Source organism: Triturus cristatus, chromosome 9 (genome assembly GCF_964204655.1).
Source record: "Triturus cristatus chromosome 9, aTriCri1.1, whole genome shotgun sequence".
In the NCBI taxonomy this organism is placed as follows: domain Eukaryota; kingdom Metazoa; phylum Chordata; class Amphibia; order Caudata; family Salamandridae; genus Triturus; species Triturus cristatus.
The window spans coordinates 719,540,127-719,566,084 of record NC_140592.1 but is presented as its reverse complement, the minus strand read 5'-3'; the positions used below and the strand labels follow the sequence as shown (position 1 = coordinate 719,566,084).

Here is a 25,958-nt window from a genome sequence, read left to right as displayed (position 1 = left end):
CAGCTCAGCCTTGTTCACCCGAACAAGGCTGAAAATTTAAAAAAACTTTAGGAAGTCATGCTATTTCCTTTTCAAGCTTTGCGGCAAGCCAAAATTACTTCACACACCTTCACACTAGTTGCTGCAATACTGCTTTCCTGTTACCAGTATTCAGGACACATGCATGTAGAATTGTGAGGCACATTGTGTTGAGGAGATAGTGTTTCACCAAACACAGCTTGTCTCCAACTTAATGAAACAGTGGAATCCACGAGAAGGTAAGAGTTTTACTATAGCCTTATAGCATGCTGTAGCGGGCTATACTAGCCATTAGAACATTGGAATGTGGAGCACTCCATTGTAGACAATGGAGTGCTCCATGCTTCTACGGGCCGGTAAAGGCCCGCAGAGCAACATTCCAATGTTTTACAAAAGCCTCTCGAAGCTCGAGGGGATTTAAATCCCCTCGAGCTTCGAGAAGCCTTTGTTTAATTTATTAGAACATTCTGCCCTCTAGTGGCAGAATGTTCTAATAGCCTTATAGCCCTTCGTAGCAGGGCTATACCGCTATTAAAGTCCTTGCAGCTTTTGTTAAAGTCCCTCGCCTTCGGCTCGGGCCTTTAACGCTGCAGCGGGCCTTTAATAGCCGGTATAGCCCGCTACGGCGGGCTATAAGGTTATATTAAAGGCCCGCTCCAGTGTTAAAGACCTGAGCTGAAGGCGAGGGCCTTTAACAAGAGAGCAGGCCATTAATGACCGGTATAGCCCAGCTACGCCGGGCTATAAGGCTATTAGAACAATCCGCCACTGGAGGGCAGAATGGTTTAACAAATAAAACAAAAGGCCTCAGGGAGCCTGTGGGGATTTAAATCCCCTCGGGCTCCATGAGACCTTTCTTCACAGCAACAGCTGTGAACGACAAACATTGGAATGTTGGAGTGCCAGGCTTTTACCAGCCATTAAAAGCCCGGAGCACTCCATTGTCTAATGTTTTAAAATAATTGCATAATCCACTAACTGTCCCAAGAGTAATTGTCATCTCCTAGAGCTCTACTTCCTTGATGTTCTAGAATGCAGTGACATATAAAGTAGTCACAGGCAAGAGCTCACCCTCAAGAACTCAGAATAATGGAAAAGTAGAATACCACACCTCGCCATTATTATACTCATATTTTAGAAGGGGTCCGGTTAGTCTGAGTTGTTATTGTCTGATCTCCATTCTGGATTCTTCTTTTAAAACAGTAGAAAGTATTTTGTTGAGAGATTGCAGAAATGGGCAAACATTAGAAAGACTGTTGAGAGTTCAGTTGGGGTTTTGTGAGGAGTTTGACACCAGAGATTAAATGCTTTAATCTATACATCTTAAATGTTAACTATGTCAACTTCCAAAACATAGTAGATCCATTTAACTGTTAGCTATCCATTCACAACTTTTGATCTTGTTGATAGGTTCAAATTGTGTCAGGCATTAAAAATTATTGGGGTGGAACTTGACCTATTGAATTTGCATAAAAAATTAAAATTTTCCCATTGGTCCTCGGGTACATCATAAGAGCAAAAGCGAATCTGGTCTAGTGGCACAGTGGACTAGTGCGTCCATTGCAGGAGCCTGTGTTCAACCTCATGGTCACAGGTTCAAATTCCGGCAGGTCCACTCAGCCTTTCATCCATCTGAGGTAGATAAAATGAGTACTATTGAGTTGGGTAACAATAAACATCTGTTATTCAGCGCCAAGATACCTCTGACTGAACGTGCGCTTTTCAAATACACGTTATGTTATATTATTTACTTCAGCCTGAAGAGTAAGGCTGGAGTGTGCATTTCTGCTTTTTTCTCATTATACTTAAATGACCTATAAAAGGAGCTGGTTGGTGTCCCAATACACCCATGACTGTGAGGACCGGATGCCACCCCCTTGTTTTACGTGAATGCTGCTCTCCTAATGCTGAGAAACACAGTAGGGCTCCAGGTTTTGGCAGCTAAGTGCATTCAATTTATGGAAGTGCTGGGCAGAAAATCAAATGTCATAAAATTAAAATATCCATGAGCACCTAAAATTGGAAAATAAAATATATTGATGTGAAAGACAATTTCCTTCGAAGAGTTTCATCCTTTTTATTGAGAATCTAATTGGAGCCCCCTGACACTTTGGGCCTGATTATGATTTTGGCAGACAGGTTTACTCCATCACAAACGCGACGGATATCACGTCCACCCTATTACAAGTTTCATTATGTTCCATTGGATATAATGGAGATCGTAATAGCCCAGACATGATATCCATCATGCGTGTGCTGGAGTGACCCGTCTGCCAAACTCGTAATCAGGCCCATAGTAGGTCAGCCACCGCGGGAAAAATAAATGATGGTCCTGAGTTTTGCAAAAAGAAGATGGGTCTGCATGTTCCATTTTTTCTGAACATTTATGAAACAAAAAGTGTGACAAGGACTCTGGGTGGGCCTTTGGTTTATAGTGATAGCAGCCACATCTTTTATAAGAAAACAGGTTCCTGTGCCAAGTGTTAGGTTCTCACTAGTCCTCCTCTATATTTTCAGTATATGAGGAGCTTGCAGTACACTACCTGGAGGATAAAATCAAATGTGTCTTGTTAGATATACTTCATATAGATCCTATCAATGCCATGCTATGGTTTGCTACATTAAAGCTGAGCTGGAAAAGATTAGCTGCTCGGACTCTCCAGGTATCTCGAAAAAATAGTGGGTTTCTTTTAAGGAGAAAGTTGCTGCCCTGTTTTACCATGTAGCCATCTCAGAGACAGACTTAGTTAACTGGCTGAGAATTTGGTGAAGACCCAATTTCTACTTAAAATATGTTTGTGGCCTCGACCAATACTTCAGCAGGTTTTCAATCCCTGTTAGAGAAGCCTTTTATATGTGTTTCTAAGTTTTGTTCCATTTTAACAGGTTCCTGTCAAGGAACTCCATTGCCGAAGTGTGTGTCCATGGTAGGGGTGGGCGGAATTTGCGTAATCTCGTTACGCAAATCTCCGCGAAACGGTAAAAAATCTCCGCGAACACGCAGAAATTCCTCGAACACGCGGAATTGCTTGTTCGCGATACTTTTTGCCTGTTCGCGATCGCTGTTTGCGTGCTCGGGGTGAAATATCTCGCGAACACGCATATTGAGAACGCGAACAAGTAAAAAATTTCGCGAAGTCGCGGAACGCAGATTTTTGAGCAATTTCGCGTTCTCCGCGGAACGCGAAATTACCCAAATTCCGCAAATTCCGCGAACGGAACGGAATTTACCGCCCAGGCCTAGTCCATGGTGGCCATTGTGTGAACAGGATTTATTAAAATGAACCAAAATGTATATAAAGATGGACGGAGCAGATGTGCACTCATCCACAACAGCATCTTTTAATGCAATTTGTATTGTTTTAAAACCTTTTTGATTGCTGCTACGGATGCCCACGGCTAACTAAGCCAAAATTTGTTAGTGTGACGGCAGGTACTGTTATGGGTGGGTGATAAGTTCCATTCTGCTGGCGGAATTCGCAGATTTTTGCCCACTCCGCATTACGCTTGTAAAGGGGAGTCCTGACAAAACCACTGCGTGGCAGACTTTTTTCTCTTGCACAGCTGCCCAATGGCAAATTGGCAAGTAAGAATTTGCACCCTCTACCATGATTTTGGGGTGCTAGGATGGCACCATGGGAGATTTTCTCACATCAGACGGTTTTTACCGTTTGAGGTGAGAAAGCTGTCACTCGAGTAGAAAATCTACTCAAGAGGCAGCAAAGAAACAGTGCCCTCTGGCGCGTCGAGTGGTGCTGTTTGCACTGATTTTGCACTGTGGAACAAGCTAAAAATCAGCATGAGCAGTGCAAAGTGCTGATTCCACCCACTTGTGGAACTATGCAGTATCTCGCTGAGTTTTTATGTAACTCTGCATGTTCCACCCACCCCTAGTCGCTATCTTCGTGGTATTAATTGGGAGCTGTAAAGTAACCGGCTAGTCTGGAGAGTATGGAGACATCAATGATAATTTTGATCACTGGCAGCTACTTGATACTAGGGGGTATCAGGCTCGTGAGTAAGCAACCTCAGAATATAAACATATCCATGCTCCATTCCATACTCTTCAAGTTTAAGAATCTGCATCTCCTCATGGGGCCTACACAGTAGTGCTGCTCTTAAGCCAGACTAGTACATGCTCACTCTTGCCTAGCGTTCTTGTAGGTAAGGCTTCCTTTCTAAATTATAGCACTGCTGTAACAGGAGTCAAGACAGTATCACATTTTCTGAAATTTGGGCTTTCGTATTTGGGAAACAATACTCTCTAGTGTAAGACTTTTCTCAGTAGCACAGCACTGATTTTTTTTTTTTTTTTAAAACAGTGTTTCAGTGCATGACTTCTGCTCAGAAGGCATGTGCACCTTGTTCTTAAATGACTTTACTTACACTCCCTCAGTCCACTGTGCTTTATATATGTCATAGTGTTGGACAGCCTGCAAAGGTCATCCACAATATTTTCGCCTTGTCTAAGAGTGAATATATTCCTTGGACTGCTGGTTTCACCTTTGTTTGCTTATTTGCCACTACTTTTTAATATGTTTAAAATAAACACAATAGGAAAAAAAATTCTTAGCTTGCTTGACAGGTATTTAATAAGAAGACTGGGGCTTATTTACAAGCCCTGTGCTCCGCTGGAACGTTACTTTTTGTGATGCTCCGGTGGCGCACAGGGCTTAGCCATATCTACAAGGCCACGTAAAGCCACCCTGCATGGCTTTTTATGGCCTTGTATACGTGGAGTGAGGCAACGCAGTGCAAGTCACTGTGATGCCTCACACTACAATGTGGCGGCATGCCTTGGGAATTACAGTGGGTATTCCCATGTAATACTCATGGCATTTGCCAAATTCTCAGATTTACAACAAGCTGTAAACCTGGAAATGCGTCAAAAGCCTACCCCTACATAGGGGAGGCACAATGAGGAGAAATACCATTATTTCCCCTAATTTCTTCCTCTTTCTATGTGTGCTGCATTTAGCAACCCACATAGAAAGAGTATATTGCCTCTATTGATTGTTTCTGTGCAGGAATGTGCCCCTTCCTGCACGGAAATCTTCAACCCTAAAATTCAGACACCCTTCCATCATGGTTCAAAGGTCCCTGCATTGGCGCATGGCAGCCATTTGAGTGCCAGCGCAGTAACAGAGGACAGGAATGCACCGTATCTCAGATATACAGCACATTCCTGCACTTTTCTTTTGACGTAGAGCAGTGCAGCAGGTAGGCTTGTGGCGCTGCCCCACAACAAAAGTTTGTAAATGTGTTCTACTGTTTTGTGTTCACATAATTTATAATTATAACTCACAAAAGCCCTTTTCTATGTTGGATGCAGCTCTCCAGTGCCAATCAAAAACGCATTGTCAAAGCCAGTACCTCGAGAGGCCTGTTGTTTTTTGCCAATATGTGTTTATGTTTGCTGTAACACTCTTAACCACGAGCCAAAGAGCAGCTTAATGTAGCCATGGCAAACTTTACCCTTCTTCCTTTCACTAAATTTGTGTATATTAAGGTGATTTATCAAGGTTTTGCGCCGCCCTTGCACCACGCATGTGGGTGCAAGGGCAATGCAAAAACCTTAGTGAGATTGATCAAGCCGAGCAAGGCCACCTTGCATGGCGCTGCATGGCTTAATAAATCTAGAGTAATGCATGGCTGCTGCCCTCCTCTGCCCCAGGGAGACATTCAATGGGTGCAGTGTTGGGTGTTTCCACACATCCACCCATGGAACTTGCTGCATTCCCAGATTTACCATTAGTGGTAGATCTGGAAATACATCAAAATGCTACGCCTCCTCAGGTCTTTGTTTCTCGTTGCTTTTTCTCTTTCTACACAGTTCGCACAGCACATAAAAAAAGAGGAAAATACCTCTCAGGATTGTTTTTGTGAAGGAAGGTGTCCCTTCATGCACTAAAACAATCCTGCCTACAATGCAGACACCCTTGCAATATGAAGCAAGGGTGCCTGTGTTGGCGCTAGGCAGCCAAAAGTGCAGAAGTGCTAGGAAAGGACAGGAATGATCCGTAAAATGTTAACCACAGCACATCCCTGCCCTTTTACTTTCACGCAGCGCAGCAACATGACTTGTTGCTTTGTGCTGCATGAAAGTATGATAAATATGCCCTTTAGTATTTGGTTGGTATAGAGGTCAAACCTCTCAATTATATTTCTCTTCTCCCAGTATTGTAGTGCTTGTCATTTTAGATAAATGGATGTTCTAGGAAAGCTACCTTTAGGGATTTAAGTCATTCCTTGACAACAGACCCTATATAGTCTCCCTTAAAAAATATAGTCTTTGTCATCAAGGTGTTATTCAAAGGATCACAGTGGGGCCACATTTCTCCTGTACAGAATGCCTTCCATAGGATAACGCTTTGAAGAGTTAAACTCAAGGTCTTACGTCTTCTGCATACATGGACCTCCTTTCTTAGCACATGCATTCTGTTCGGAACGACCTGCAAGACACCTCCTCTTTATTTTATTTTTGTAACTTTATCTAGCGCAGACATAGCCCGAAGGCGTTAGATCGCTTTACAACAGTAGAATGATCCAAGAGTACAGCAAGTTACAATTAAAATATTATGTACAGACATTTACATCGGTAGTTGCGGACAAGACAAATGCAGCCATTGGACAAGGGACAAACACAGTTCAAGCCTCGATTGGGATGGTGGGGACACAAACTGAAAGTACCTTGTCTCTTTTATAGAGTACTTGGGTATGGTGGACGGTGATTAACCCAGGTGTCTGTGAAACAGGAAGAGCTTGAGGCCCTTTTTGAAGGTTGTCAGGTGAAGGGAGGGAGGTAAGTAATTCCAGATTCTACCAGAGAATGACTGGCTCATGTACCATTCTTGACTGAAGGTGGGGGTTTCAGGAGCAGGTATTGGGCATTTCTGGAACTCCTATTTGCTCCCGAGATTTTCAGTTTCTCACTTAAATTGGAGGGTGAAGAGGGGTGCAGTGCTCTGTGGATAATACAGGCGGTTTTTAACTGGTCCCAAGCTTCAAAGATACACCACTGGAGGGTTAGCAGGGATTGGAAATGTGGTCACATTTCTTGAGACCTAACACAAAGCGTGCTGCTGCCTTTAGTGTTGCTCTCAGTGGGCCTAGGGGAACTTTGGGAATCCCTGAGAGAAGAGCTATTCCTTAATCTAGTCTGGAGATTACGAGAGACTGCACCACTGTTTTGAGTTCTTATTCTAGGATTAATTGTCTGACACACAGCTGCCTGAGTTGGTGTTGTGCACATTTGGCCATGGCTGTGATTAGGCTGTGGGGGGATTAGATGATTGTCAAGGGTGATACCAACGGATCTAGCGCTCTGGACAATAGCAGGGCAGCCATCCAAGGAGGGAAAGCTGGCCCTGTACTGGGGATTTTGCTCTCGGAGGTGAGATCAAAAGAAATTCTGTTTGTTGGGTTCAGTTTTAGATGATGGTTAGACATCCAGTTTTGAATCTTTAGGAGCCTAATTGAAAAGAGGGTAAGGTCTTCAGGGCTCGAAATTTTCATGTTTATTTGAGTGTCGTTAGAGTAGAGTTGGAAGAGAATCCCAGCATTCTGAGAATCCCACATAGTGGTTTTAGGTGCAGGGTGAAGACGGTTGGGAAGAAGATCGAGCGTTGAGGGACCCCTTGATTAACATTGACTGGTGTCGAGAATGAGCTGACCATTTTCACAATATGGGAGCAGTTGGGTAGGTAAGAGAACCAATTGAGGACTGTGCCTCCACAGCCCATGTGTGTTGTTCAAGAGTGTGAAGGAGGTCCAGATGGTTGACAGTGTCCAATGCAGTGGACAATTCCAGGAGGACCAGGACGCAGGATTTTTCCGGAGTCGAGGATTCTAAGGAAGTCGTCAACTATTTGTAGGATCATAGTTTCTGTACTGTGGCTCTGGTGCAAACCTGATTAGTGATAGTGTATGAGGTTGTTTGTTGGCATGAGCGAAGTGAGCTGGGATGCACCGCAACTTTCAATGACTTTGCCTAAAAATGGAAGTGTGGAGACTGGGTGGTAGTTATTCATGATCTCTGGTTCGAGAGATTGTTTTTTCAAGAGATGAGGGACTTGACCCACTTTTAGTCATTCTGGCAATAGGCAATATAGAAGAGAGGAGTTGACCATGTTGGTCCATAGGGGGATTAGGTGTGTGGCAAGAGATTTGCTGATAGACCCTGAAAGGGCATCCTGAAGGTGGTTTGAGTGTTTCACTTTGGCGATTGTTCTCTGTAGTTCTTGTTCAGAAATGGGGGAGAAAGAGGATCATAAATGAATCACCTTCCAAGGTAGAATCTCAGTTTATAGAGGTTTACTGGTGTGTTGCGAGATATAGATGTCTCCAACTTTAATTATCAAATAAATCCACAAAGTTGTCACAGCGGGCCACTGATGGCTCAAGAGCTGAAGTGGTGGAGGGGTTTGTAGCTTATGCGAGAACCTCGAACAGGCACTTTGGTCTGTTCTTTTCAGAATTTACGAGTGCTCTGAAGTGAGAAGATTTGGCTCTAAGGATTCGGTCTTTGTATTGTTTTTGTGCTATGAGAAAGTTATTTATACTCAGGTGAGAGGGTGCTAATCTCCATTTTTTCTCACACTTTCTGATAAGCTTTTTCTTCGTAAAGTTTTTTAGAGAACCAAGGATTTGAGGCTTTTGGTCTAGATAATTTGCACTTCAGGGGTGCAAATTTGTTGATAAAGGATTCTATGCAGGAGTTTAATTTGTCGGTGGCCTCATTAATATTCCATCAAAAAGAGGGGGGGGGACCAAGGAGCCGGTTAATGGTCCAGTGTCCATGCTCCCAAAGGTTATATTACCACAAACAAAGGTTGGACACTGTTCCAAGGATAGGGTCCAGAGGTTGACCCATATGTCTTGTAAAAAAGACAAAAAGAAAAGAGGGGAAGTCCTGGGTTAGGCAGACCCACCACAAGGGGGAAAGCACATATGTTGCCTCTTGTTGCCCTCACACACCCCGAAGGGTGTCATGCTTCATCATCGGGCTATGCTCCTCGTCGGGCCGGCGCTTGCAGCGCCGGCCCGACGAGGAGCATAGCCCGATGATGAAGCATGACACCCTTCGGGGTGTGTGAGGGCAACAAGAGGCAACATATGTGCTTTCCCCCTTGTGGTGGGTCTGTCTAACCCAGGACTTCCCCTCTTTTCTTTTTGTCTTTTTTACAAGACATATGGGTCAACCTCTGGACCCTATCCTTGGAACAGTGTCCAACCTTTGTTTGTGGTAATATAACCTTTGGGAGCATGGACACTGGACCATTAACCGGCTCCTTGGTCCCCCCCCCCCCTCTTTTCTATGGAATATTTGCACGGCAGTTCTGCCGAGGGACCGTTTATCTTTTCTTTCCCTTCTGTTTTCCATTTCCTTTCATACACGAGACCTACATATTCTCAAGATGGGGCGCTCCAAGGCTCATACTTGAGTGATACTTCCTCCCTGTAATGTGGCTGTTCACTACCCACCCATTTCCTTTGCTACAACATACAATATGAAGTAACTGCATTATCCCAGACAAATAAGTGGTATGGGCTATTCTCCTTGTGTTTTCATCACTAGCCATTATTATTATGCCTCTTGTGATTTATGTTTAGAGTCCAGTAGACGCTGTCATTAGGAGGATTCTACCTACCACGATTGTGACAAGACCGCTTCACCCTGGCGTTGACCGGTACACGTTTCATGAGCTTTGTTTTGACTGTATATAGAGTGCCAGTAAGAATTAGCCTCCACTCGGGACGCCCATGCTCAGGGGATCACTAGTCCCGGTCTGCGCATGCACAGTAAGGGTGCAGCTGCACGCATGCGCTTCTTCAATTTACAGCTAGGCACGCCCCGGAAGGAGGATTCACCTAGGAACCTACGAGTTTAAAAAACCTCCGTCCCGCTGCCTCCAATGCATCACTGGCTTGGCGGTCGGACGCGTAGGTTCAAGAGTGCAGGCACCTGCCATCTACAGTGAGTACCCGATAATGATAGGGGGTCAGGTCACGCAACCGATGCCTCTGGATGTGATGGTTGCACCTCGTGTCCATTTGTGCTTATTTTTTCATTATGCCTCTGTCCTAGCAACCCGATACGGTGCGGGCGACTTAACGCCAACAGCCATTGAAGTGAGCCCTGTTCTTTGGGATGAAAGAATACCTCAAGGGAGGATGGTTATGTATGTCCAGTTAGACTTGTTTAGGGTCTCAAGAAGTGGAGATGCCCCGCTTACAATGGAACGTATATTATTACGAACAGGGAGTGTCTCCGCTCGTCATATAAAGGGATTTCCTTATAAATTTGACACGCCATGATACACCTGCCTTGGTATCCTCCTTATCTTGAGCAAAAACAGATGAGGGAGTTATGTTTCCCCACTTGGTCCCGCCTTTTTCCTTTTTATCTGTCTGACACTGGCATGTTGTGCACATGATTGTGGCACACTACGTTGCATTAAGCTAGTCTAATGCACGTCCTTTGTAACTATTTCTTCTTTTGTTTCTGTGTCCTAGGTCATGTTCAGGAGCAGTACAAATGGCCAGCCCTGACATATATTGTGGGTATTTATTTATATATTTTTATATTCACGTACACACTCACGTGCATTTCACTACTCTTTGCACTTCTTTGGTCCTGATGAAGCGCCAACGACTCTAGCAGCGACAGAGGCGCGAAACATGTTTACCGTTTTAATGACACCGAGGCACAATGTGTCCTTGGGGACCATACTCAAAATGAGAGTTTTTTGTTGACAGGAGGGTAACTAAACCAACATAACCCCCAGTCATTTTTAATTCACATTGCACACATTTTAGCTACCCTCTTTAGAACCCACACACCCTCATACACCTTCCGGCTTGCCTCAAAAAGATCTCCGAGAAAGTGACCCTTCGGGGGCCCGTTGGGAATTGCAGCGCCGGCCCGACGAGGAGCATAGCCCGATGATGAAGCATGACACCCTTCAGGGTGTGTGAGGGCAACAAGAGGCAACATATGTGCTTTCCCCCTTGTGGTGGGTCTGCCTAACCCAGGACTTCCCCTCTTTTCTTTTTGTCTTTTTTACAAGACATATGGGTCAACCTCTGGATCCTATCCTTGGAACAGTGTCCAACCTTTGTTTGTGGCCTCATTAATATCACAGAGGGGTACAATCAAGATTAGGGTAAGAAGGGCCATGATGGCCATGGCGTCTCTGTGAAAGTTGGATGTGTTTGAACCATATTTTCTCTTTCTTGGGTTGCCTGGAAGATTTGGTATAAGAGCCACAGAGGGAGAATGGGATCTGCATGTGGTCAGACCAGTCAACTAAAATGGGGTCGTATGACTGTCGATTGGGAGAATTGGAGATTATAAGGTCAAGGATGGTGCCTTTGTGGTTTGTGGGTTTGAGTCAGTGTTGTTGGAGATGATTGTCTTAGAGAAAGGCTGTAAAGGTGTCCACCAGGCTATTTCCCTCGAAGGAATTGTTATGACCTGATGGATGGTAAATCACATTCAGTCTGATATTGGAGGTAGCGGATGTGGGCATTTCCACCGACGGTTGGAGCACCCTGCATCTCAGTGAGTTTATATGAAGGAGTGCAAGACCTCCACCTAGTTTATCTTCACGGTCTCTACGTAAGATGGAGTAGTTGGGGGGAAGTAGAAGGTCTAGAGCGTGGTTGGATGAGTCATTGAGCCAAATTTCAGTGAGGATCAGAATATCAAGATTATAGTCCAGGTCAAGGCTGATAACTCTAGACAGTGTTTGAATGCACACCAACAATTGTGTAGCATGCAGTTCAGGGAGAAGCTGTTGACTTTCTGGCTAGGCTGTTCAAGGAGGGAGTTTGGGATTTGTGTCAAATTAAGAGGGGGTAAATGTGCATTGGGATGGTGTGTGTTAGTTTGACTGCAGTCTGAGATAAAGATGGGGATCCGGTAGCACACTGCAGGACTAGAGGGTGAGGGGTGGAACTTGAAGTTGCATCACTCTCTAGGAAATAGGATAGTTCTGAGATGTCTATGGAAGATTGTGCTCATTTGGGTCTGGGTATATGGCTGTCTCTTGGTATGTAGGAGGGTATATGATTGACGGTCGGTGGGAAGTGTAAGGAGGAGCAGCAACAGGAGGATAGAGAGACGCTTCTATGGGAAAGAGCCAAAGAGAGGATGTCAATTCTTTGGGAGAGGTGAGAGAACGAGGAAAGGAGCTTGTTGAGCAGAGGCCAGTTATGTTCATCAGTTATAATTGGGGGAGATGTGGGTTGTTGGTATCCTGTGTTAAGAGAAGTTAGGATAGTGGGTGATGAAGGAGGGGAGGGGCAGGGAGGCATATGAGTCGGCTGTGGAGCGGAGAAGAGGATGGGGAGGGCAACCAAAGTGGGAGATACTGCTGTGAGGGAGGTTGGAGAAGGGCGGTGCGGAGATGGTCTGTGGCGGAGAGTTCACGGTATGGTGGTGGCTGTGAGCAGTGGGTTGCAGGGGAGTCCAGGGAGAAATGGGTTGTCTGGGTGGACCATAAGGAGTGGGGGTTGGGTGAGGGCTGTTAGGGATGAATGGAGAGGGAGTGCGTGGAGAATCATCAGAGTGCTTGAGGGTGGGATAAATAAGGTTGACTGTGGCCACGATTGTGTCATTGGCTTGATACATGATTTTCCTGTTGTTGTAGATGGAGATATCAAGGTTGCCCGAGTGGCCAAAGGTAGATAGGCATTTGAGTTTGCAACCAAAGGGAATGTTAAAGAGAGAGGAGGATGGGAGATAATTGCATAGGGACCTGATCCGTAGGTCAGTGTTGTGTATTAAGAGGAGGAGGTCGGTTCTGAGGGTGCCTTTGCGATGGCAATGGTATTGGTCTGCAAAGAGGGTTTCCGAGTGGTCTCTCAGGGTCCTATGTTTGAGGTTTTTCTTTGCATATTTTTAAATATTTTGGGGTATTTGATCTTGAAAGCATTGGTGCCACACATGGACAGGAGCAATGGTGGGGAGCTGTCATGTTAGAGGGTGGTGCGAGATGGAAGGTAATAGGTATGATTTGGATAAGCTTTGCTAGGGTAAAGATCGGTGTTGTGCAATCGTCGGCATCCTTGTGAGGCGCACTGTTCTTGGAGTTTGAGGGACACAATCTCAATGTCATCTGTATGTTGATCAGAAGGGACTGTATAGATATTTGGAATTTGGCTGGGGTGGTTATGTTGGGTCAGAGGGACTGATGATTAAAGGACAAACATGTCCGTATGTTTTCCTGTAGTTTGTAACTCTCCAGAGGATGAGATCAAATCTAATTCAAGCTGGCCGCTGTTTAGTTACAGAATGAAGTCTTCTTTCTATTGCAGTGAATTTCAGAAGGGAAGTTACTGGCAAACAGAACGTTCATAAGGAAGCCGTCTGGCCTCAACATAAATCAGGTCAGTCCGTGGGCATACTCAAGTAATATTAATTGATTGCAAGTGGTTTTAGGCTTAAAAGCCCCAGTACTGGCGGTTAACATAGTAGCGAGTTCGATGTCTTTTAGTCACCATGTTAGGGTCAGGCAGAGAGGCACTATCTATCTGTGTGAGATTTCCCATGAAACTACCTGTGATGCAGGAGATTGCGTGCAAGAATCCGGTGCTGGTAGGGATTAAATTAAAATATATTGCAGTGGAGTCAGCGGGGGGCATACACCGTGCACCATCGCTGAAGGATTGCTGGAAAATGTTGAGGCCTGATGTCCCACGCACCCCACTATCACGCTAGCTATTGAGTTGTAGCTTCTTGTTTCCTCTTAGAACCTCCTCATTATCAACAGTCTAGAGCAGACTGTAGGTATTTTGATTGAGACAGGCAACACCACTTGTAAATACCCCCTTTTAAAGCTAACAACTCTGTCCAACTGCTTCACTTCTTTTTTACCCTTATATTTCGCTATTCAGCAGCAGGAAGCTGAGAGATCGGGATCGTTGTGGTGTAAAAATTAACATAACACAACACACCATAACATAGCTTCCAACTTTTAAAATGGGAACTCACAACTTCTAATTGGTAGCTAGGTTCACATTTACTGCGGATCGTGAACTCGTTTCATTTCCTTGCACTTTAGCATGCACAAGTAGGTACCTTGGGGCAGATTTACAAGCTCCTTGCACCACTTTTGTGTCACTTTTCCCATGTTAAAAGTGACGCAAAGGCCTGAGGCGTCAAGATGGCGGTCGCACTCTAAGAGTGCTCTGGACCCCCTCCGTCATCCGCCTCTAATCACCCCGTCTGCTGCAGTCGTCTGTGGCTCTCTACTGCCCGTCAGGGTTCCCGGCCCCCTTGGCCACTGTTTGGAACTTCTGGTGGGGGCGGTGGGGTCTCTGCCGTCCCGTTAGGTGCTGTACCTGCTGTTGCCTGGAGCTCTCAACATGGCGGCCTCCTGAAGCGGTGCTTGTATGCTGGGGCCTGCGCCTGGTTGGACCGCGGCCGGGCCTCCTTAGCTGCTGCGGGAGCCCTGCGGAGCTGAGCTGGACTGCTCCCCCCCGTCGTCGTCCTTACTTGTGCCCCACTGTTCGGCCTGTGGTGTGTTGCGGCCGCGCACGCCTCCCGCGTGGTCGGACCCGCGGGCGGCGGGGCTGGGCTGGCTCCTTCTCACCTTGTGGACTGGTCCGGTGCTTCGTGAGGCCCAGGCGGTGCAGATTCCTCTGACGTCGGCCCGGTGAGTGTGGGGCTGCGGTGCTCGGCTGCTGGGAGTGGGCAGCAGCGTGGGGGGTGTGTGCGCCCCCTCCTGCAGTGGCAGCTTTCCCTCTTGTCAGGGCTCAGACTTGCTCGGCGGGAGGAGGGCACTGGCGCTCCGGGGCATCGGCTGTCTGTCTCCGCCCCCGGACCTTCTGCTTGGGCTTGGGCCGCCCCAACTGTGCACTCGAGGAGGCTTTTAGAGGTGCGGTGGGGCTCGGCTGCCGCAGTCGGGCAGCGGCGTAGAGGGGCAGTATCCTTCCCTCATCCTGCTCGGGGCCTCGGCAGTGGGGCCGGCGGGTGGCCTTGTGTGTGGGGACATGGATGCTCCTGCACTGCGTCCCTGATCGGCTGCTATTGTCGGGCAGCGGGGGAGGAGCGCTGCGGCTGGCCAGGCACTCCTTCCCTTTCCTTCCAGCACAATATATTTCATCAACTACCCTGCCTACCTGAGGACGCTTTGTCCGCGGGGACTTGTAGGGGCATAACTGCATTGTCGCCTCCCTCAGGGGTCCCCTGGGGTCATCTAGGGTGGCATTGGCTCCTGCGCCCCCTGCCCGCCCCGCTCGGTGGTGACGCGGAGGCTGGGTCTTCCTCCCGGGGTTGCCGGGGCAGTTGGGATCTTGGTGTACTCACCCCTCTTTAGCTCTTGCTGGTCTTTCCCCTGCTGCAAACTACGACCTGCTACGGGGGGTCGGCGTCTACGGGTGCCGGCCTGGAGCTGGGCGGTGAAGGTTGGCCCTCCCTAATCCGACCGGCTGGGTTGGTTCCGGAGCTCCTCTGCGGGGTGCGGGTCCATCGGGGCCTCCACTGGTCCATAGGTACTTGCTTGGAGACGGGGCTGGTCCCACTGGGCGTGGAGCTTGTGCTGCTGACCTGTCGGGGCCACTGCCGCAGGACTTGATCTGGCCGCCTTTCCTTGGAGTGTTCCCCTCTCTGCAGTGCTACCGGGGGGTGGAACGGAGCACCCGGGTCTGAGTATCGACGATCTGGGTGTACGGCCTCCCTCCCCCTTTTCTTTTTGGGACTGCTGTCCGGCCTCCTGCCCGGGCGGTGACTAGGCCCCGTCTTTGGTGGTGATGGGCAGGACTCGCGCCTCTGGACTGCCAACCCAGATGAAAATGGACCAGTTTACTACGTCGGGCCGTGATCCCGGGGGTGGGACTCCTGATGTGCCGGCCCTTGCAGGGGGCGAACTTTCCACGATCCTTCAGGCGATAGGCGCGTCTCAGGAATCAGTTGAGAACAAGATCGGCGAGGTGAGGGTGGAGATGGCCCTCATTCGCCAGGATCTGCGCAACGCTACGGAACGCATTAAGGAGGCTGAATCCCGTATCTTCTCGGCTGAAGACGACATTGGCCAGCTTAAGTCCCAGATGGCCTGCCTCCAGACGCAGACCTCGGAGCTCCACCGACGGGCCGAAGATGCTGAAAATTGATTGAGAAGAAACAACTTACGCTTGATCGGCTTTCCTGAAGGGGCGGAGCAGGGCCATGCAGATACATTCGTGGAAAGCTGGGTGCACTCATAGATGCCTCGTGAGTCCCTTTCGCCCTGGTTCACTGTAGAGCGCGCTCATCGCTCCTTGGCCCCAAGGCCTCCCCCCGGGGCGGCCGCCTCCCCTAATATTCTGAGGATCCTCAACTTCCGGGACAGAGATGCCATTCTCAGGGCAGCCAGGGCGCAGGGCCCACTGTTGTTCCAAAACCATAGGATTATGGTCTTCCCGGATTACACCAGGGAGGTGCAGGCCCTGCGTCGGACATATGCAGACGTCAAACAGAAGCTTCGCACCTTGGGCCTGCGCTACGGTCTCCTATTCCCGGCACGGCTCAGGGTTGTCTTCCAAGACAAGACATTCTTCTTCGAAGATCCGCAGGCGGCATGGACCTGGCTCACGGAGGAGCGGCACCTCTTGAGTCGACCGGCCCCCTCCCAGGCGGGGCATGCCCCTGCGCAGTCCCACCCGCCCAGGCCGCGGCCCCAGAGACGCCAGACCAGGTCCCGCAGGAAGAGTGGCCATTGGGGGGCATCCACTCAGAGGTCAGCTTCTCCCAGCCCGACTACCTCCCAGATTGATTTGAGCCCGCTCCCAGATCTCTCCGTGGCTCTGCGGCCGGCCATATCTGACTCTGACCTGTCTAAGAGCCCCGTGCTCCGTGGCATCGGGGACGATGACGGGCCTTGAACTCTGGCCAGCAGTGGGGGTTGCTATTCAGCCTCTTACAGGGCTCCTGTACCCATGACTGTTATTCTGTTTCTGTATTGGGAGAGATTTATCCTTGATATACTCCTGTTATGCAATCTGCTTCCTACTTCAGAGTTGGGTTCCACTGGAGCTGCCCTGTTGCTGGAATGTTCTCAGGATGATTGCAGCTGATGTCGTTTCTTCATCCGACTCAATGGAGGGGGGTCCATCTCCGCTTTGTCCATGTTCAGCTAACCATTTTAGCTTAGCAGTTAGACTCTTTGGTGGGTTGTTGTTGCATGTTGTTTTCCTTCTAGGGCGACAGATGCTTCCTCATCAGAAGAGTAGGGTGGGGGGTGTTAGGGGGCATGGGAGGGGGGTTGACCGTTGTCTCCCGCTTATTTGTTGTTTTCCGCCGCAGTTTTTTGTTTTTCCTGGCAGAGATCAAGGCACGTTCACTTACGATGAAGACCTGGGCTTTACTGAATTGCACTACTTTCACCCACTGACTAGGGGTGGGCGGAATTTGCGGAATTAACCTTCGCAAATTATCGCGAGAATGTTTAAAATTATCGCAAACAAGCAGAAATATCGCAAAGATGCGGAAGTTTTTTTCCGGCATGTTCGCGAGATTTTCTGCATGGTTGCGGGTCGCCAACTTACCCATGTGGTTGCTTGCGGGCGCGGCCATCTTGTTTTGAGTTGTTCTCGCGGTGCATGATCGCGAGAAGAAAGACGTGATCGCGCGACGCATGACGTCACTGCGGGCGCGAACTGTCGCGAGACAGCGCAAATGGCTAAAAACAATACAACATCTCATGGAGAACGCGACCGGATCAAGAAAACTTGTCGGCGAACGCAGGGATTCAGGTAAGGCGATCGCGCGCGCGCGAGAATGTATCATTTTACAGCGCGAGCAAGAAACAAATTATCGCCAAGCTGCGGAAACCGGAATTTTTGACATTTTCGCGCTCTCCGCGGAACGCAAAAATGTCAAATTATCGCAATTTCCGCGAACGGAACGAAATTTTTGCCCAGGCCTACCACTGACCCCGATTATGGTCCGCTGCCTCCCCTGGCATCCGGGTCAACGCGCGCTTGCGGTCCCCGCCTCACATACTTTCCGCTCAGATGGTATCCACCCTCAATAGACCCCTCCATGTTCTGTCATGGAATGTCAACGACCTCCTGGAACGCATAAAGCGCACTGCCGTCCTTCGTAGCGCTCAGCATCATGCGCCTGATATCCTGTTCCTCCAAGAGACACACCTTCTGGGTTCCCAATGCAATTTCCTTGCCCGGTATGGGTTTGATGGGGTCTGGCATTCTGGTTTCACATGGGGTCCTGGGGTTGGCCATCCTACTCCGGAGGGGTCTTCCATTCACACTGGCGCAGGCGGAGATAGACGCCCACTGCCGGTATGTGGCCCTGACAGGTAAGGTCGAGGGACAACCCTTGAACCTTCTTAGTGTATATGTCCCTCCTGTCGCCATGGCCTCTGCCCTTCGCCATCTCACACTCGTCATTTCCTCGTTTCCCCAAGGTCTGACGGTCATTGGAGGCGACTTCAACGCTGTTCTGCAGCCCTCCCGTGACGCGTCAGGTGCTCCTTCAGCACCGCGCACTGCCTCTGCTAGGCGATTGTCTGATTGGTCGTCTGCCCTGGGTCTCTGTGATGCTTGGAGGGTGTGGAACCCCCATCGTGAACAATACACTCACACTTTGGCAGCCCATCACAACCACTCCCAAATTGATTTATTTTTGTTACCAGCCCCTGACTGCCAATTGATGGCCGAGGCTACTATCCTTCCCCGAGGCATTTCAGATCACTCCCCCGTCTCCCTCCGTCTCGGCAACTCTCCTGATAGCCCCCGTATGGTGTGGCGGATGAGTGCCTGGTTCTTGTAACATCCTGACTTTGTCGAGGCCCTCAGGCAGGAACTGGGGCGCTATTTCTCGACTAATACAGGCTCGGTCCCTTCGCCGGGTACGCCATGGGAGGCAGATAAGGCTACTATACGGGGAGTGGCTAGAGGTCTGGTTCATGCGAAACGTGCAGAGTGGACCGCCCGGCTGGTGCAGCTTGAGGCTCACGCAGCACAGCTGGAAGGTGCCCAGGCTGGCTCCGACAGCACGGTGTCTGCTCGGCAACTTGCACTGATCCGAGATGAGATTCATCAGATCTCACTGGACTCAGCTCAAATGCTTTGGTGGTCTTCCGTGGCACGCGTATACGGGTGGGGCGATAAAAACTATAAATTGCTCCATAATTTGGTGTCCTACCCCAAAGCTAACCGCATCATCCCCTAGATCTGTGATGTGGCCAGTCGTCATCACGCCACCTCTAGGGGCGATCGCCCAAACCTTCGCAGACTACTACCCTGCTCTTTATGCGGCCCGACCCCCTGGTGCCTCTCTCGCTGCCCTGTTGTCTGAGACCGGGACTCGGTTGCCCCGCCTCACACAGGCGGTCGCGGAGACGTTAGATCTTCCCTTCACTTCGGAGGAGATACAAGGGGCTATTTCACTTTTACACCCAGGCAAGACGCCAGGGCCGGTCGGCTATCCCCAAGAATATTATGCCACCTACCGTGACACTTTGGTCCCCCCCTACTGGACTTGTTCAACCATGTGGTGGACACAGGGTCCTTCCCCTCCGAGACGGATGTGGCCACCATTGTGGTCCTCCCGAAGACACAGCCACCCTCTCTGGCATGTGCGGATTACCACCCCATTTCCCTCATCAACACCGAGATAAAAATCTCTGCCACAGCCGTCGCCCATAGACTCCCCCCTCACTTGCATGATCTGGTCCATCCAGACCAGTGTGGCTTTATGCCGGCCCGGGGTACCAGGCACTGCATACGACGACTGCATCTCGTCCTGGCACACCGCCACCAGCTCACCCCGTATCTATCCCTGCTTTTCATCGACTTTGAAAAAGCCTTTGACACGGTCGATTGGAGCTATCTGGGGGACGTGTTGGAGGTGATGGGTTTTGGGCTCCTGTTCTGGCGCCTTGTCCGGGTGCTGTACTCCAGCCCCAGGGCGAGGGTCCTGATTAATAGCGTGCTTTCTGAGAAATGTTCTATTCATAGGGGTACCCGCCAGGGCTGTCCGCTTTCGCCACTCTTATTTGTGCTAGCAATGGAGCCGCTGGCCTCCCTTATCTGTCAGGACCCCGGTATCCGTGGCTGGGCTTGGGACCCCTGCCAGATCAATAAGATTGCCTTATATGCAGACGATGTCCTCCTTTTTCTGGCAGACCCCGTGAGCTCGGGCCCACGTTGCCTGGCCGCCCTTTCGGCCTTCGAACGAGTCTCTGGGCTCCGCCTCAACCCGGCGAAATCTACATTGGTTCCTCTGCACCCCTCCCGAGACTGTTTCAATTGGCAGACGTCCATTCCCCTGCGCATTCAGTCATTCAAATATTTGGGGGTGTGGGTCGCTCTCCTTCCAGAACTTGAATGGGCCCTAAATATTACACCTCTGGAATCTAAAGCCAAGGCAGATCTCCGGAAATGGCAATCCCTTCCCCTCAAACCCCTTGGCAGGAGTGCTCTATACAAAATGATGGTCTTTCCCCGTTTTTTGTATATTTTGCAGAACATTTCCCTTTATCTCCCAGGGAGTTAGTTCTGGGAGTTAGACAGTACCCTCTCCCGGTTTTTGTGGGGGGGCTGACGGCCGCGACTCTCTTTGGCACATTGTCGCATACCTTCATACGACGGGGGCATGGGGGTCACTAATCTCCATTTATACTACCTGGCCACGAGGCTCCTTGTGATCCATGACTGGTTTGCGGGTGGCTGGTCCGACCCAGCATATCGGGTGGAACTTCGGTCAATGGATTTTCCACAGCTCCAAGCCTACCTGTACGATGTCCCCTTACCGCACACCCTCCCCTCCATCACTCGAACGGTGTTCATGGCATGGCGTGCGGCCCTACGCCACACACGCTGGGGTGGGACACTTACTAGGCAGACGCCCTTGTGGACGGGCGCTTGGCTGAAAGAAACTTCATCCCTTCAAGGCTTCAGCCACTGGGATCGCCTCGGGATTTCGCTCCTCGGAGATGTTTGGGTAGGGGACCACATTCGATCGTTTGCCTATCTCCAGCAGAGGTACTCACTCCACTCCTCTCAATTTTATAAATATCTACAATTAAGGCATGCCCTACGGCTGCACATTCCGTCCCCCACCTCCTTCCCGGAATTCAGCCCTCTCGAAGCCCAGGTGATGATGGGGAACCTGGGCAGAGGGGGAGTATCGCGGATTTACTGTTCCGTCAACAATGGCCCCGCATCCCTAGCCTTGCTGCGCACCCAGTGGGAGGGGTGGCTGGGTCCCCTAGAAGACGCTGATTGGAGGGATGCCCTTATAGCTCCCAAGACCTTGACAACCTCATCCAAGCTGCGTCTGATCCAACTCTATTACCTCCATGTGGCATACCTCACCACAGCACGCCTCTACAGGGCTCGTTTGCGGCCCTCTCCACCCTTTACACGTTGCAGTCAGGCCCCGGAGTATTTCTACCATATGATCTGGCAGTGCCCGGTCCTGGAGCCCTTTTGGGTGGGGTGGAACTGGAACTCACGCAGACCCTGGGATGGGAGGTTCCTCATGACCCGCTGCGCCTGATCCTGGGGGTGTTCGATGGTCTTGATGGCTCCCGGGCCGATAAGCGCTTCCTGGGCACTGCATTGGCGGTGGCGAAAAGGGATATTGCGATGCTCTGGTCCCAGGCCAAGCCACCGACTAGGCGGAAGTGGAGAAGGGGGGTGGATTGGTGCGGTACCCAAGAGGAAGTCCTTTTTGAAGCTCGGGGTTGTTCTGAGCTTTTTGATAAGGTATGGGGCAAGTGGTTCAACCTGCGGCCTTAGGGGGTGCAGCCTTTTTTTGTCACAATTGTAAGTGGGTGCATGGGTTGTTCTTTTCCTTGCGGATATTTTGCAGGGCTTTGCCCTTTTTCTTGCCAATGGGTCTCTTCAATCATGTACATGGTCTTACTGCCAGAATTGTTTTTTGTGATCTGTTATTGAAACCAATAAACATGATTATCAAAAAAAAAGTGACGCAAAAGTGGCGCAAGGGCCTTTTAAATCTGCCCCCTTATACCTCAGTAGCACTGCCACCTTCAAGTATGTACCTCTGGTACACTCTCTTCTGCTTGTATCGACAGTATTTCCTTCGATAAACTTGAAAGCTCGCTTAATTTAGAAGAGTATAGAAACCAATCGCTTTGGAGTGCAGTTGGAAAGGATGCGATCATATCAAGCAAAATATATTTTTGTGCTGGAATTCAGATTTTTTGGAGGCACAACGTGTATTGTCATACACTGGGAACACAGTACACATGATTAATCTGCAACATGAATTCAGGAAATTGTAAAGAAAATGCTGCCTATCTTGTAGGGGCGCACTGTGGGCTGTGTCAATAGGTACCGTCGTGCACTGAATGATACTCCACGGTGATTCCATATTATATGGCAGTGGCACCAATTGTATGATGAGGTTATGGGGTTCAAAATTGTATCGCACCAATTGTATGATGAGGTTATGGGGTTCAGCCCAGGGCCTGCTTTAGCACTGGTGGTGCCCTGTGTGACAATGTTTGTTGGCGCCACACCAATGACCACCTCCGCCACAGATTCCCTCACTACCACCATTTAACAGTGCCCCTCAACACTCCATAACCAGTCTCTCAGATTCATTTAGTTTTATAGTGCCACTCATACCAGTGTGAGGCGTCAGTGCACTTTACATCATACACACACTTAACAGAGACAATCACACGTGTAAATCAGTGTGTAAGAAATGTTACGTAAGACAAAGGATTACGAGATGCAGGAGTCACATGTCATCTATACTGGTAGGCAGTATTGTTTGAGTACTTGGCACTGGAAAACCACAAACTCAGAAATTAAAACATAACACTAATTGTCAGGGGTTCACTTTAATAATAGTAGTTAATTTCTAGAAATGAGCCCTTTTTACATGATTAGGTTAAGGAAAGACCGGGAAAAAAAACCATGTAGGTCTAATATACACCTTGCAGTTTGCATGCAGCTCTTTGATGACAGTTAATAGCTCATTGCTCTATATTAGGATTTTAACTTGTATACTGTAAGTAACACAAAGTTCTCTCTGACGAAAGCAGTAACCCATTGAACTATTAACATTATTTGCACTTTGTGATCTGCATGGCACACCTTCTTAGCAGCAGGCATATTAACCCTCTGAGCTACCTTACGAGGAGTCAAACTTCCACTAGACAAAATCTGTCTAGCTTCTCCAGGAAGAACATTAATCACCAGAGTTATCTCAACATTTTTATTTAAGTCTAAAAATTGCTGAAGGCAAGGAACGTGGTAGCAGGTTGTTTTAAAGCTATAATACATTTGCAAACAGGGCGCCCCCACCCCAAGTCAACGCCCGGTGTGGCGTCACCGATCGCACCACGCTAGAGCCGGCCCTGGTTCAGCCTCGTTGAAAAGAGTGGGCTTGTGGGTTTTTGCCCTGTGGCAAAAACATCCTATTTCCTGAATGCCCACCTCTAGATTCCCCCACCTCTAATAAAAGTGGGGGGAATATGATTTTTTGAATGGTGGAGAAACAAACATCTTAAATATCATGAAAGTATTTTTTTACAATGCATCCATAGGTGTACATGGTGGATTAAGAGCAGCTCAGTTTAGGGGGCGCCATTATAATTCCATTCCCACTGGCACATTTCCTGTCTGGTTTCACTATGAAAAATGTGCAGCCCTCTATAAAAATTGCAAAAATGTATATAATGATCTGGGGAAGAAGCTCTCAACATTAATATAATTTTTCCTCACGAGAGACAGATCCTTCCTTTGAGGGTCTGTCTGTACGAATAGGTTCACCATGGCATGGTGGACACACCGTCACCTGTTTTCTTTTGCCCAAAACACTTCTGCCAATGGGGTGAGAGCCCCCTTGGGGGAATAGCCTGTTGACACAGTGACCGAGTTTAGAATTAGATAGGGCAGGCCACACAAGCCGTAATTCACCTTACATCACGCAAACTGGAGCCCTGTGTAATGCACACAATTTTTTAAAAATGCATTCCAATTTTTCTTCACAAAGAATATGGAAAGTTCTTCTCTTTAACTACATAGAGCTGCTGTAGACTACCCAAACAAACATTATCCTTCCCACATCCCAAGGAAAACCCCTCAATATGACCAGAATGTATACGAAAGTGGTAGATTTGTTGTATATTTGTCCTCAATTACTAAAGTTACATTATCAATCATATTGTACTTGTGACTATTAATCTACTATTTAAGAACTTTAAAATGTTTGTGACCGACGACGTTAAATCAAAGGAATCCTACTGTAGAAGATGTTGGTAGTTAAACACCTCTCCCGTTTAGCTCCTTACCTTTAATTCATTTTACTCCAACACATCACTGTTACTTACTCAGACTTACGCAGTTCAGAACTATCCCAGACAGTGCCATCCCGGTTAAAAAGCGGAAGATGCAATAGGAGATGTAATTTGGTGAGAAAGCAGCAGATGACCCAGCCACCGCCATTTGCAAGTAGGACCAGATGAGAAGAGCTCGCCGACCATATCTGTTGAGTCAAGGAACACACACAAAAAAATCAGTGTTTGTGGACTGTGGAGCATGATGTGCTAGGCCTTTTGAGATCATACCGTATCTATAGGTACAATCAGTGCTCTTCTGGTTTAGATATGAGTGATCCTGTCTCTGCTCGCGTGCTTATCAACTTCTGCAGCCACCTTTTATAATCATCCAGTGCACCACATTCAGATATTGCCTCTCTGTAGGAGGAGATGTGATCTAGAGGCTACTTTGTTGACTATGGACCTAGAAATCCTGTATTTTCATCCCTGCTTCTCTGCTTTACAACATTGAGTGAGAATGAGAACATATTTTATCTAGGTGTACCACAATTCTCTTATCCGATAAAATAAGAAGCAACAATCAAGCATTAAGTGCTACACATAAACTGGAAATGCTTCTACTAAACATTTGCATTGAGGTCAATTATGTGGGAAACAGCGTTTACAACGCTGTTTTCACAACGCACGGCCTTACAATGCGGTCATTACAGCGATCGCGTTGTTACCACGCATGCCATTACATCGCAAGTCGTATCAACGCCCTGCTGTTGGGGGCGTGCAACACCAGGGAATGTGTTGGATTTTAAATCCAACACCTTCCCTGCTGTTGCACAGACTGGAGTAGGAATAGTAATTAATATTATTCCTAAGTCCAGCGCGGACCCTACAGCAAGTCGTTGTTATGACTTGCAATTATAGTGGCACGCGTGGTAACAACGCGGTTGTTGTAAAGACCGCGTTGTAAAGCCAATGCGTGAAGAATGTGTGCGTAGTAACGTCATACATTTAAATTATGTAGCCCTGCTTTCCCTACACATGCAATAAATGCCCTTCCTGGTATCTCTGTCTGTATTGGCATTGGTCAGCACAGGACTGACTTACAGGTCGAGGAAGTGCAACATGTACTTTATGGACATGCTTTATCATCATACCTACACATATATGGTGCCTCTATTCTTGTCACCAGGTCCTGGGAACACTCAGTGTGAGTCTTACACTAGCTGAATGACCAGTAGCGGCCCGTGGAGGGAGTGCCGTGGGGCGGTGGGAGGTGCGGGGGAGGGGCAGGGGCAAGGTGGGAGGTAGTAAAAACTCTGGCTCATGGCCGACCGGAGTAATGTAAGCAAAGAAATAAATAAATAAAACAAATTTCATTGCGCGTGCTGAAACGGATTTGAACTCTCAAATCTTTTTTTTACAAGGGCCCACTTGCAGCAAGGCAAAACATAAATATAACAGAATTACGTATTAAATCTCACACAAAGTTTTTGTGGCTCTACGGTTTGGGTACTCCAAGAGCAGGCATTTTCAAGGGTTACTGCACTTATTTAAAGAGAGAAAGTTCAGGTACCCTAGCAGCCAGTGCTCAAGATACCAATGCCCGGATTTAACAACATTTGGCGCAACGCAGCAAGACAACTTGCTGCACTGCATCAAATGGAGAGAGCAGGAACG

The 25,958-nt window shown here is 48.4% G+C and overlaps 1 protein-coding gene across 2 annotated transcripts in view; it reads right to left on the bottom strand.

The window, feature by feature from the left end:
• Nucleotides 1-25,958, bottom strand: part of LOC146798598 (solute carrier family 22 member 6-A-like) — a 536,863-nt gene that overhangs the window by 304,382 nt on the left and 206,523 nt on the right. For both annotated transcript variants that reach the window (XM_085625904.1, XM_085625905.1), the window contains exon 3: nt 24,336-24,490. In XM_085625904.1, coding sequence (XP_085482030.1) covers nt 24,336-24,490 — 155 coding nt within the window. The remainder of the gene's footprint in view (nt 1-24,335; nt 24,491-25,958) is intronic.